The sequence below is a fragment of the Sinocyclocheilus rhinocerous genome, unplaced genomic scaffold (genome assembly GCF_001515625.1).
Source record: "Sinocyclocheilus rhinocerous isolate Xijiao unplaced genomic scaffold, SAMN03320098_v1.1 scaffold100, whole genome shotgun sequence".
NCBI lineage: Eukaryota > Metazoa > Chordata > Actinopteri > Cypriniformes > Cyprinidae > Sinocyclocheilus > Sinocyclocheilus rhinocerous.
Window position 1 is genome coordinate 1,007,943 of NW_015624543.1, and position 13,998 is coordinate 1,021,940.

Sequence of the window (13,998 nt, forward strand, 5' to 3'; positions counted from 1 at the left end):
GGCTTATCCAATCACAGATACAATTTGCTTTTAAAGGCCTGTTTTGGAGGCAGCCTGCTTTTGCTGAAGTAAACAAATATGGTTCGTCACAGTACATTCATCACAAGGCATTTATATGGGGCAGGGTACTCTAGTGGAACACCAAGTTAACACTTAAATGTTTTTTAAGGTTATGCTTTCCAGTGCCAAGGTAATCCATATCCTTGGAAAATAGGCCTAGTAAAGCAAAATACAATCAAAACACTGTACAAAAAGGACAAGGCTACTTGAGTCAAAGAGAAATAAACATTTAGCCTACTAAGTATACCCTGACCAGAATGTGTGTATAGGCTACTCCACTAAGCACCAAGGTCTTTTTTCTTTGATTTCGTCACGTATGTAAAAACACTGTTGTTTGCAGCTGTCTGTAGTTCGCTCCGTTTAAACCGGCAACATTTACAATAAGAACGACTAACAAAAACCTCCTCTCAAAAGCAAACGAGCATATTGGAAATAGTACCACATTAATAATTACTGAATTTAAAAAGTTTTTTTGGGGGGTTAACTTGCGATGGCTCTTTTGCATAAGAAAATCGAAAAATAAAAACACACGTCACTAATTCACCTTAATGGGCATTAGCAAAGTGCAATGCATGGTAAATTTGTGCTTTAGCTGTTCTATACCTTAAGCTATGAATGTGCTAAAGAAGGAGTTTGATTTGGCATTTTTCCCTCTATTACATCGTGCAAATCAAACAGCTCTTGATTGTCAGTTAGAGGGGCATTGTGTTGGGCCTACCGTGAGAGTTATGGTGCGCTGCGTGTGAGTGAACACAGCCAGGCGCCAACAATTGGGGAGCACCCATAAAATGAATAAATAAGAAGGGTATGGATCATCGGCCTACGGTAATTCAGAAATACAGTAGGCTATGTGGATGAAGCATAAAGGGAAAATACAAAACATTGGCCCAAAATATACTGACAAAGTAAGAGGTTTTAAAAACAAAATCAGAATTTCAGTTCACACTGAAATGTGCCTGCAAAATGAGCCAACATTTGCTCCGTGAGAGTCTAGTCCATCAGGTCAAAAACAGCTCCACGATGTCAGTATTGTCATTTTAAAAACAACTGTTTTTTTTTGTTTGTTTTTTTTGCTAGACCAGCTTATTATAAATACCTCCATATATTCCCGAGTCCCAAACCTCGATGGATAGACCAGCCTGTCGCCTGTGCTATGAGGACGGACGGTGTGTGCAACATAACAACAGGCCAAAAACGTTTACATTGAAAACAACAATGAAAACAAAACAACTAATGGCAATCAGTGCTTGTCACGGTTTTAAGACATTTCCCCCGAGCTCAAAACAACAGTTCACGGAATAACAGAGGCTTTCCTGAATTTGTGGCTTGGAGTGGGAGGAACAACTGAATGACCGAGCTGCCATCTCCACACTGGGTGAGAACGATGAGGCAGTTGGTTACTTCTTAAAGAGTCCAAAGAGTAAGCGGTACTCAAATCTCCATCGCTGCCAATAACAAGAGACGGCGGAGAGGGAAAATTCGCCATGAGTCTGAAGGGATTTTTCAGAGATGCTACACTGGGGCTCGCTCGTTTGCGTTTGCTCGCGCCCGCACAGTCTTCATTTGATCCCTCGCTGCTAGCGAATTTTCCTGCAGCACGGGGGCTCCGGTCAACTTTTGCAACTGATTTCGCGAATGTCCTCACACTTTCGGCTTTTTTACCCAAAAGCATCGGCCTGTAGTTTTTTCTGACCCTTGCACCATTCTTGGATTCCCCTTCCTCGGAACAAGGAGTGTTTAAAGTGCTTCTTGATTCCTCGTTACAGACAGGGTTTTTTTGAACGGCGCTCTCTGTGGCTTTATAGTGGTCAGTTTCCTTTAAATTATTACTGATGCGCTGATCATCAGCGTCATTATCCTTACATTGATATTCCGGAGGCTGATTTGCATATTCATATTCGTCAAAGGTGTCCTCGACTTTAATCTTCACGTTGCTGAGTAAAAATGGTGACGTTTTTACTGCCCTGTTGCCCTCATTGTTAAAGCCTGAGGTACTAATGGGCTCCTCGGTCTCTGTTTTGATCGGTTTTAGAAGTGAAGGCAGTTTGAGGGAAGTTTTTGCTTCCCACTTGGAATTTGCTGCTAATGAAAGATTGCTGTCAGAAGACTTACAAACCGTTATTTCTTTGTCCGGAACACAGTGGGAGATCAAGGCTTGGGAGCATTTGTTTGCAGAACCCGGTATTCTTTGTTGGGGAAACGCATTGTTTCCATTTGCATTAGGTGTAAGCCCAGTCTCTTTAATTCTGTTAGCGACACAGTCTGTTGTCTTTGGATCATTTGAAAATTCAAGGCGTGATGGTGCTTCAGAGCCCTCGTTTTGTCTTAAATCTGGGAAACATGTCCGCACCAGGCAGAACTTCTGCAATGTTGCGGCATCACCATCCTCGTGTGCGTCCCTGGACGATGTGAAGTCCGATTTCTGAGTTTTGCCAGTTCGTTCACAATCCAAAGTAGCCGTTACTCCGTGGTTAGTGGGGATGTTCTGCACATTAGGCCTGTAGTGAAAAGTTGGCTGTAAGAGCAGAGGTGCTTTTGTGTTGAGACTTGAGAACCTCGCACGCCTGAAACGAATACTCTGCACTGAAACTTGACTGGACACAGAGCTCGAATCAGACTGAGAGGAGCTCTCTTCATCGCTGCTGACATCTGAAGAATCCGACAGAGAGTCGTCCTCCTCCTCCGAAGTCCCGGAGTTGCTGGTGGTAGAGAAACTCGACCCGAAATCCGAATCGTTGTTCACCCGTTCTGAGATGGAGCTAGATTCCGTGTCGCTGCTGCAGCTTTCCTGAAAATGTCCAGTGTGCAGAGGATCGACGTACAATCCATGCTCGAGGTGGTGAAACTGGCTCAAAGATCCGTTGGGAACTTTTGGTTTACAGCACTTTGGGACGACCAAAACCGGATGGCTTCGTCTGCTCCTCGACCAAAACTGCCTGGCGCTGCTCTCGCGCTTCCTCTTCCTTTTGTAAAGTAGGTCTGCGTTGCCTTGGTGCTTTGCCTGCGCTGCAATGGCGGACTGATAGAGCAGCGGTTGCCGATTCACAACGTGCCGAAAAAGCGTATGTTTCTGATTAAAAGCCACACAGTTGTCAGGTATTTGATCTGTTTCATAGTTTTTAAAGGGTGTAGATGCCGACTTCGTGACCGGTTGGAAGTCACGGCCGAAGGATTTACTGTAAATTTGAGGTAGATCTGAGTGAGTGCGAGGGACAGGGTCCTGTCGAGCAGCTTTACTTTTGAATGAGAACGTCTGAGGAACGCCATGCAAACTCAACCAAACTTTCTCTCTCCAAAAGTCACTTCTGGCAGAGGTGCGGTTTTTGCCATCGCACATTTTTTCTGAGGATTTTTTTCTCTTTTCCCTTCTTTTGTTTGATTTCAATACCCGCTCAGTTTTACATGAAAAATACAGTGCCTCAACGTCCTCTCTTGAAATCAGAGTGCATTTAGCTGCATGGAAAGCTATAGAATGTATTGCTTTGAGCTTTCGCAATTCCTCCAAATCACAGTGATGCTTCTTCACGTTTAAATGGTCCATACGTTTGTGTACAGTAGTCCGCGGAATATTTTTCAAGAGGTCGGTGAAGACTTGAGAAAGGGCAAACATTTGTTTGCCTTTGATAACCAAATAGCCAAGCTTTACACCTTGCATTTCCTCAAAACCGGATTCCAAGTCCCCCATTTTCTTCATTGCATTAATTCCAACATTTAGAGCGACGGGTGTCCTTAAAGTAGCTTTACTGCTGCTTCTTTATTTCAAGGCATTCTGCTGACCGGTCCAGCGTGGGCTTTGACATGTCCACACTGCTTGATGAACAAAAAGTTTTAAATAGAAAAATAAAAATGAAATGGCCTGTTTGAATTAAAACAATCAGTCCATTGACCTGAGCACTGCATGATCGATGGAATGTGTGTGATGTTGCCGACAGGCTGGCTGCTGCCTGTCTGCGCTCCTGTATACCTGCGCTCCCTCAGCTCCTTTCCCATTTGGCCATGAGGAAAAGAGGAAGGTGAACAGCACTGCCAGTGAGAAGGATAAAAAGCGAGGAGACTAGGGAAGGGAAAAAGAGAGGGAGTGAGCGACACAGAGAGAGAGGGCGGGAGAGAGAGAGAGAGAGAGAAATAGAGCCCAGAATGCAGCTGCTATTCCCGTTGCTGGTTTAGTCACAAATAAAATGACAGTGGGAACTGAGGAAGGCCGGAGACACCTTCATCAATTAATGCCCCCAAAGCCGACGCTGATTGGACGTTACTGACAGGTGATGCAATAAAAATGGATATTCTACCCATGGCCACCCCCACCCCACCCACTAGCTAATTACCATACTGTTGTAATCCCACCTCTATTAGAGCAAATAATTCGCTAGTGATAAATTCATGCTTAGAAATTAATATTAGTCATTTTGTCGGAGTATTGTTACAACTTTGAGTTGTTGTGGTTGTGAAAAAAATAATAATGCTGACAGATGGGTATGTTGGGCAGCAAATACAATGATGTGCAGCTTTTTAAAATTTATTTTACATATTAAACATTGTCGTGATGACATTATCGCATTTTAATTTAATTTTTTAAATATCATTATACACTATGCAAAATTTAATGCATCTATTTCAGTGAGATAAGCATTTAACTCAAACAGAGATAAAACTTGGAATTTGAAGCAAACATTGATAACAGTGGCAAGTTAAAAGCCGAATGAAAATATCGATGATAGGATTTGACCAATCCCAAAACTCGTTTGAATTCAGAAGGAGAAAAAAAAGAGTAGTAAACAATTGTGTATAGTGTTTTTTTTTAATTATATTTTCTTTGATATTGCTTTGCATAATGTAATCAACATAAATCACATTATACATTAACTCAGCTAATGCTTTTTGTCATTTTGTGTGCTTGAGATATCTGTGTGCACGCACATTCTTTAAGGTAACAGCATGTGTGCAGAATAAAAAAAAAATTAGCCATGCTTTGAGAAATCGTCGGAGCTTTTTCCAAGTTGCGAATTAATACACATATTCAAATTCTGCAACAAGAACTGTCGATCAAGATATATGAATTGTAGAAGGAGCTAAGGATGCAAGAAACACGTGTGTACAAAAAAAAAGAAGAAGAATTTGTACGTTAATCAGCATGTTCTAAGACCCTCGTAATTGTTCAGTTTTAGGTCTGTGTAAGTGTGTGCGAGTTAGAAAGATAGGCTATTATTCATACTTCTTGCGGTCCATTTTTTTCACAGATCAGGCAGGCCTCCATCCCACGTCATACTAACGTGAAAGAGAAAATAACGGGTCTTCACAAGCAAAGACTTCCCCTCCCCCGTCTGTGTACAGACATATGCCGTTTTACAATGATGAGGAAAGAGAATGAACAGAAAAAAGTAATTTTAACTACAATACAATACAATACAATTTTCAGGCATACATTATTTGACAGAAAATCCTTCTGCTAATCTTAAATGCACATGTACATTATTTTACGAAACTCTTAGTAAAACCTTACAAACATGTTTTGAAACACTAGACACTCCTGATACAGTATTCCAAATTTCCATTGGTGTTCATTGTTGAATAAAGTGATTATGTACATGAATATTATGTTTTTCATGCAGTGCATAACCGGGCGGCCGTATAAGGCCTTGCTTTTCAGGTGGTTTTTAAAACCCAAAAGACAATCGATGTTTTGCTGCGAATGTTCTATGGTACAATGAAGATAAATAGATTATTCATTAAATTGTGCAATTTCAATCATTCCAACATTTGAATGCAAATGACCTGCCCCTGCTACCACCCTTCACATCTTGCCTATTATAAAAAAAGCAAACGAGCCGGAATGAGCAAGCCAGCGCAATATTATGGGATTGAACTTTTCTGTGCTGACGGTGCTTTCAACGCACATAAACGTTTTTGTTGGAAGTGCTAGTTGAAGATGTCGATTTGTCATCATATTACTTAATATTAATTGATTACTGATATATTGGTTGAAATAAGTTTATGACAGAATAGTTTGGATCAAAACCTCTATGCCGTCATTGTCAAGTTATTGCTCTTGATAATGAACTGTTATGCTATATTGCATCCGCGTTTACCTGATTATGGCGTGCACAGAGAGGTATAAGCTATGTGGTGGAAGTGGTTCATGTTAATCACCACCACATCCCTTTTAGTACTAAATTCAGCATCGGTGTTTGTCAGAATGTACGCGATCCCACCTCACTAGATTCGCAAGGGGCGGTAACATAAATAGACTCCAGTTCATAAAGATTTTCAAGGGAGTGTATGTCACTCTATACTCCAGGCTACCTTTCCTATAAGTGAGTCGTTGTCCTGTTGATTCTGAGCACTCGGTCTCCTGATAAACCTTCGGCTTTGAGTCCTAGCAGCTCCTTATTACTGTGGCTCCTGCTGCAACTGCTTTGTCAAACAAACGGACAAAAAAACTGAATGTTTATAAGCCTGAATTTCTGCAAATATTTAAATAACACCGCTTTTAACCTTGTTTATTTTAATTAAAATGTGAAATAAACATTGTCAGCATAATATATAAATCCATATAAATGCTACAAATTTGCATACAAAGAAAATACAATAGTTAACTCTTTTAAAAGTCTTTTATTTATGCTGCAGCTGCTCTATAATTATTCTCTCACTTGTAGAGTTTATTTACCCTCACAGAGCAGATAGGTAGTTGTTCTGCAATGCAGTAAACAAATGTAGCCTATTTAACGATGGGAAAATTTCTCTAATATTATTGGACCTGCATTCGTGTAAGCATTTTGATCGTTTTTTCGCATATACACTGATATTTGAACGTTTTGCCGTCTAGCACTGTTAATAGTCAATTTTATTCCAACCTCCGCTGAACTCACTATAACTTTTATCCAAGGGGCACACATCATTTGAAAGACAACACGCAGGTCCTGGTCCTTTGATTCTGAAACCTCAGCTTGAACAGCCCTCAATTGTGACATGAGTGATAATGATTGATCTTCGACCCAGTGTGCATCGTCGTGGTTGAAGAGTTGAGGGGTTTGCCTTCAGAAATGTTTTGTCCCGTTTTAAGATTTATTGTAAAGTTGATCGCTTTTAGAAAATCGGGATAACTCCGATTAATCATTGATCATATTATTACTTCCAATGCAGTTTACTGGAAAAGATTAGCCCCAGGTGATCCGTCTTTAAATATATTTATTTATTTATACTACGTACAGTATTTATTAATTATATATGGGATGCCAATAAATTCATTAAAACAAAACATACATAGTATATTTACGAAGCTTAATCGGAGTTAATCTGACAACAATCACAAACGCAGTTTCATTTTGATCACCAGGACTTGGAAGTGCCATGCATACGCTGCAAGTCAGTGAGGAAATGCGGTGATGAATTATCATTGAATAATAATATAAGGCTGTTACAATACATTTATATAAAGCTGCTGATTTCTAACCATGTTATATGTGAATAAATCAACATTTTAAAACTCTTGTTTTCATATGCGTGATTTAGCCTATTTTTAATTAAGAGAAGAATTGAATCTTTATTACTTTGTCGCTTCTATTTTGAGACAGTTGATAGTTGGACTCATTTATTGCAGTGAAATCAGGATGGGCCCTGGACCCTCAAACGTGACGGACTCGCCAAGTGGGGGTCCGCGTGGGCTACCTCACTACAACGTGCGCGGAGTCTCACACAGCATGGCAAAGACGTCCGGTGACAAATAAAAAAAGCTCATTGCAACCCATTTATCATTAAGTTAAATTAAGTAAATGTGCGCATACTTTTCGCAAAGGATCGCGAGCTCAAAGTTTGATGAAGAAGATTCTCACATTAGAAAGAGTGAGGTAAGAGGACGTTTGTTCGTCGCGATTTAGCTAACAATAGAAGAACAAAGAACACATTTCCTTTGGATTTAAGTTGTCTAGTAATTTTCTACGGGGAAGCTCAAGTGTTTCAGCAGTTTCGAATAAGTTTTTTGGTAATTTCATTAATGGCACATTTAGGCAACTGTTTAGTTGACATTTTGGTCAAATGTTTTCTTTGCATGCACGATAAATTGGCATACATAAAGATAAGTCAAGGCGGAAGTAAAGAGATATCCTGTTGAAGTTCTAGCACAAGCAAAACATTGCACGACTACTCCACTAAATTTTAGTAGTCGAAAATCTGCTTTCAAGATGATGTAGTAAATGTTGAGCGACGTTCAATAACACGATGCGAACCTCTCATGGCACGAATACATTCCTAAACGGCGATAAACACAACTCTCTTGTACACAGAACAGTTTCATGACTGTGAGCCCAAAGTTTCTATCGTGTCTATGAAAATCATGAGGCACACTTTATACACGACTCGCTCTAAACAATCCCTGTTCAACTCAAAACGAATCTCCATTTACATTTCTGAAACAAACATTAAAAGTAGTCAGTTGTTATTTATGCCAACAATATAAATAGTTCCTTCCCATATCATAGGTTGCATTCTTCTTTCAGAACGTATGCGTTCGTAGGCTACATGCAACTTGAATTTACAGAGTGAGCTGGTTGGGGGTGGGCTGAAATAACCTTTCACCCTGCCGTGTCATATCTGCATGTGGATGTGCCTGCCCCGGAATTACCCACAAGTCTTTGCGCAAAAGAGAACTCGTCCTACAGGCAAACTCATTACGGCTCCGGATCTCTGGAGCATCCCTGCCTTAGACAGGAAAAAACACGTCGTCCATTGCACCCTCTCTGTTTAACATTTGTCACAGACCTTAACACCGTTACGGAAGATTATTTAATCGTAAAACCCTGTGCCCCTTCATGTGAAAAAAGCAAACATAGGGTATTTAAAAATGCGCATATGAAATATTATATTAAATATTTTCATCTGACTGTATAGATATAAGCTATTATGTTATTTACTATATTATTTTATTCATCAGACACAGGTTCAGGTATGATGCTATTAAGGCATTACCCGTTTTAGATCCAATTTGGGATATGATATTAGGCTGTTGTGGATGTAAATAGGCCTAATGAATGTTATTGGGTCTAGAAAACATATATAACCCTACACAGCAGGATCCTATAGGGGACTTATTTTAATAAAAAAAAAAAAACATGTCAAGGTTTTTTTAAACTCTTTTTTTTTTTGGAGCAGCATAAGTAAACTCTGATTAATAAAAAATGGCTAGGTCTATATACTATCAATAACTATAGTTTGATTTAAGAACTTTGTCCATTATCAACTAATACATCTTATCGTTTTTTTCTAAGAATATCATATTACAGAATATCATATCGGTATATGACACCCCTAACGCTATAAAAATATCAAGGAATTTTTATATATTTTTTGCAGTGTATACATCTGTCAACTCAGCTGAACTTAACGTGGTGTTGTAAATGATCCCAACATTGCAAATCAACATTGCCCCCACCACAAGAAATTGCTGGTGTCCGACAGTGAGACTCCTACAACTACAAACTCTACTGTGAAAAGGGGATGAAGGAGACCCCCAAAAGGACTAATTCTATAGGCTATTAGAACAATTAATTTCATATTGGAACATTTCGTATAAAAAAATCTTACTGTATTTCGTATTATTAAAACTTGAACGTTATGCTCCATGTGTAAAATTAAATAGCCCAATTTAAATAAATGAGAAGGTATCATACTGTCTGCTGGGCAGCCTATTTTGAATAACAGGTGGGCTACTCACCTATATGAGAGAATTCTGATGGAAATCGAAATATCTATCTGTTACCCAGTAGGCCTATAGTAGGCTAGTTCATTTAATGTTGTAAGGGTTGTGTGTGAGCCATATGGTGATAAATAATTCGCAGGCAGTAAGATGGACATTTTAGACTGACCTGATCAAAAAACGCCAAAAGCCACAGAGGTGCCTTTGAGTTAAAATTCATAAATTCGTGTCATCTATAAAAAGAAACTATCCTTAATGTTGTTTACTTATTATTCAAGTAAAGCCCCTGCTTGTCTAAAATGGGAGGACATTAAATGTGACGATAAGTCAACAATAAAATTGAAACAAAGTATAGGCACAGGCTATTTATAATAGGGGTTATGCGCAACAGACTTCTGTATTCTGTTAACCGGGTCTCGTCGCTTCCGGTTCAAGCGTTTTGCATATGCTTCGTTAAATATGAAGCAGTTTTACTCAAGATGCCTTCAGCGTGGATACCAATGATGATCATAACCAATGTCCATCACATATGCGGACTGATATCTAAAAGTTTTTTTTATTTTTATTCTTTTCACATTTAGATATAAAAATTGAATAAAACGTCAACAATAATTATGACAGACTCACGTTTTAACCTCATTTATAGGGATGGGCGATACCCCTTATTTTGTTTTCGATACGATACCGATATTTTTCAAGGCAGTATCGTCGATATCGATTCGATTCTTCTGCACTAAACTTTTAAATTATGAAATTTATTAAATTACTAAGAGTAAAATGGGTAATGAAAACCACTTAACTTTGTTTAAAACGCATTTTAACCCGTTTAATCCCAAATTTTTCCCAGACATGAAAATATCCAAATGATGTGTCATTAGTAACCCTTTGATATAATCAATAATAATTTTTTTTTTTTGTAAAAGTGTGTGAAAATGTTTATTTTATGGTCAGTCACAATTGTAACCGGTGGGATAATGTGTATACTGAATTAACATATTTCTGCAGTCTTAAAAATTGTTATATATCTTAGCCCAGCTATTTTAAACTGTTTGATCACATTCTAGGGTCACTATTATGCATAAAAAACCCTTATACAACATTGATAGGAATACTGAGATCAAATACAAAAAAATACAACCATCAACGTATTTCAAAATTGTTACTTTTTTGTAACATATATCATCACAGATGAGCAGGAAAATAGTTCTATTATACACAATTACTCGCTAACAAAGGTTATTTGTCCAATTCAATGCATATTGTACGCATTATTATTATTTTTTTTGTTTGTTAAATAAACAAAACCACTGGTAAATAAAATGCACCTTAGTATCGATATTTTTTGTTTGAGTATCGATACTTTCGATACTCGCGTCAGTATCGATATATCGATACTTCGGATCGATACGCCCATCCCGAGTCATTTACACAAAAGGCGTGTGTTTTTAACTGTTGCCTATTGCAGGTTCGATGGGGCTCTGCGAATCGGTTGGGTCCAGGTCTATGCCAAAACCATCGGTTCAGAATTGGTTTTAAATGAGTGTTTATTTGCATGTTCACTAATTTGTTTTAATATTTAAGGCAGAGCATAAAAATAAGCCTGATACATTTTTCTATATAGCCAACTTCTTTTGTTTTTCATGGTCCCACAATAGTCATACACGCAAGCAGCCTTGACATTAAATAAAACGGAAAGCTACCTAAGCGTGTGGTTAATGTTGAAAATAACCTCTAAAATTTGCATGAAGAAACTGACAGGGAATTCATAGACTCAACTAGGCCTATAGGCAAACCGGTCATATACAGTGGGGCATTTAATTGCTTTTTCCCATATGAAATTGACACTTGTATCCAGCATATAGGCTATAAAAATATACACAGTATCTAAATGAACAAAACAATAAAAGTGGGATATACCCATAGGCCTACTGCTTAACGATTCTCCGAGATTCCCTATAAATTTGTTATTCTTATTGATAATGAGATTAAACAAGCGCACTAATTAATTTTGAGGGCAAAAGTCCACTGTATGCGTAATTTCTTTTTATTTGCCTATATCTTCCGAAACGAATAAAGAAGATATGTACCACTTATAAAGTTTGAAAAGGAATATAATTTATATTTCGAGGTCTGAGGATAATTTTGACTTGTGTAACCAGAACCTGCCTAATACAGAAATCCACTCCACGCGTAGGCCTACGGCTCTGTAAAGCAGTATTTCTCAATTCCAGTCCTAGCGTACCACCGCTCTGCACACTTCGTATGTTTCTCTTATCACTTCGACCGTAAGCGCCCTGCTAAGTAGACATCACAGGATATTCCGCCATGATTCCAGTTCGAAGGTAGTGCATATGCTCCATTAAAAGGGCATTAAAGGGTGCAAGGCGTACATTTAAATTGTATTTATTTACAGAGGTAGGCCTATATTATGTCAGACTTCTCTAGTAAGTTTCGTCTGTGTGTGAAGACGCTGCAGGCCGTGGCGTAGCTCAAATCATACTGTTGCTGCTCGTGGTAAAATTCAATGGCGTCCGCTGCGTGGATCAAACAGCCCCGCCTCTTCCAGCACACTGCCTCCCGTAGGTCGGCTTTTCCACGCATGCGCGCACACGCACCTCCACATCGCAAAAAAAAAAAAAAAATACCGCCTTCAATATACGGTTTTCTAGGGAGATAGGGATTCGTGAGACAAACGCCCGACCGCCTTTTTGTTGGTCTTTATGCGCTGCTGATGGTAGATGGTATCCAGCGAGCTGTGTCTGCCAGAAGAAGACGACGACTCGGCGAGTAATATGAAGGAGATGATTGGAGGCTGCTGCGTCTGTTCGGATGAGAGAGGTTGGGCCGAAAACCCCCTAGTCTACTGCGATGGTCACGGCTGTAACGTTGCCGTCCACCAAGGTAAATAGAAACGTCTCGACATACACTGTTATTTTTCTTGAAGGACGGGTAATTTCAGGCTGATGTTTTGATAAGTTCGCTTCTGTTGTGGTTAGAGAATTAGCTTAGCACAACATAGCCTAGCTTAGCTCCACCGAACAGTCAGTGTGACCTAAGTTTAACCGCTGGAGTGGGTTTGTGTTATTGAGATGACAGTTAAGAAATTTAGAATACTTGAACGGTCAATTCTTGGTGTTTTAAGGTGTGTCGGTTGTTGTGAAGCAACGGTTTTCCGAAGGCCCTTTGGAGTGCTAATATTGTGTTAACACGAGCGCTGCACGGTTGTAACAGCATGGCTGATAACACTCATTTGTGGCTAACGTTAGTCAGCAAAGCTGTCAACTAATTCCGAGGTGTCGTGCCGAAAATTGATCGTCTGCCGAAAACTGATTGCCGTCCGCGTCCGTCCGTTTTACACTTGTCAAAATGTGATTAAAGACTCTAACGTTACTTAGTGAGTGAACTGTTCTTTCTGCCTCAAAATGACTTAATTTAATTTCATTATTATTATGTTTGATAGATTCTAGCTCATTCAGTCCTTTTTACCTGTTGAAATACCTTTTAAATGGCCAATAAAACCCATAAAATGCAGTTTTACACTTGCCAAAAAGTGAACTGTTCTTTCTGCCTCAAAATGACTTGATTTCATTCATGGTTGTTGTCAAAAAGTATTTCAGCCGGTAAAAAGGACTGAATGAGATATATAATCTGTCAAATATAATAACAACAATTAATGAAATCAAGTCATTTTGATGCAGAAATAATAACAGTTCACTCAATAAGTAGAGTCTGTAATCACTTTTTGGCAAGCGTAAAACGGACGGACGCGGATGTCAATCAGTTTTCGGCAGACGATCAATTTTCGGCACGACACCTGGACTCTTAAAGGGGTCATATGATGTTGCTAAAAAGAACATTATTTTGTGTATTTGGTGTAATGAAATGTGTTTATTCGGTTTAAGGTAAAAAAAACACATTATTTTCCACATACTGTACATTATCCTCTATGACCCGCCTTTCTGAAACGCATCGATTTTTACAAAGCTCATCGGTCAGAAAAAGTGAGGAACGGCCGGAGGGCTAGAGTGAGCTGAGGCTGGTGGGCTTGAGAACGGTGCGGCCGGCGGATTTGACGAAGGAGCGTCCGGCGGGTTTGCGGCAACCACATGTGAAGACCCCGGGCTGGACTCCGCTTCGTCCACGGTGAAAGCCGATCCGGCGATCCACAGCGCGAAGTTGATGTATTTCCTCAGCGACCAGCACGGATCAGCTCCAGGCATGACGAAGCGGATATCGTCCTCTTTTGGAAG

General features: G+C 39.4%; 2 protein-coding genes across 2 annotated transcripts in view; one reads left to right on the top strand and one right to left on the bottom strand.

The window, feature by feature from the left end:
- Window positions 1-953: 953 nt before the first annotated feature.
- On the bottom strand, window positions 954-3,876 carry LOC107741701 (SKI/DACH domain-containing protein 1-like). Its single transcript, XM_016554475.1, has one exon. The coding sequence runs from the start codon at window positions 3,752-3,754 to the stop codon at window positions 1,352-1,354; it is 2,403 nt and encodes an 800-aa protein (XP_016409961.1). The 5' UTR covers window positions 3,755-3,876; the 3' UTR covers window positions 954-1,351.
- Window positions 3,877-12,406: 8,530 nt separating this feature from the next.
- Window positions 12,407-13,998, top strand: part of LOC107741929 (protein AF-10-like) — a 53,319-nt gene continuing 51,727 nt past the window's right edge. The window contains exon 1 of the mRNA XM_016554749.1: window positions 12,407-12,649. Coding sequence (XP_016410235.1) covers window positions 12,487-12,649 — 163 coding nt within the window. The 5' untranslated portion in view covers window positions 12,407-12,486. The remainder of the gene's footprint in view (window positions 12,650-13,998) is intronic.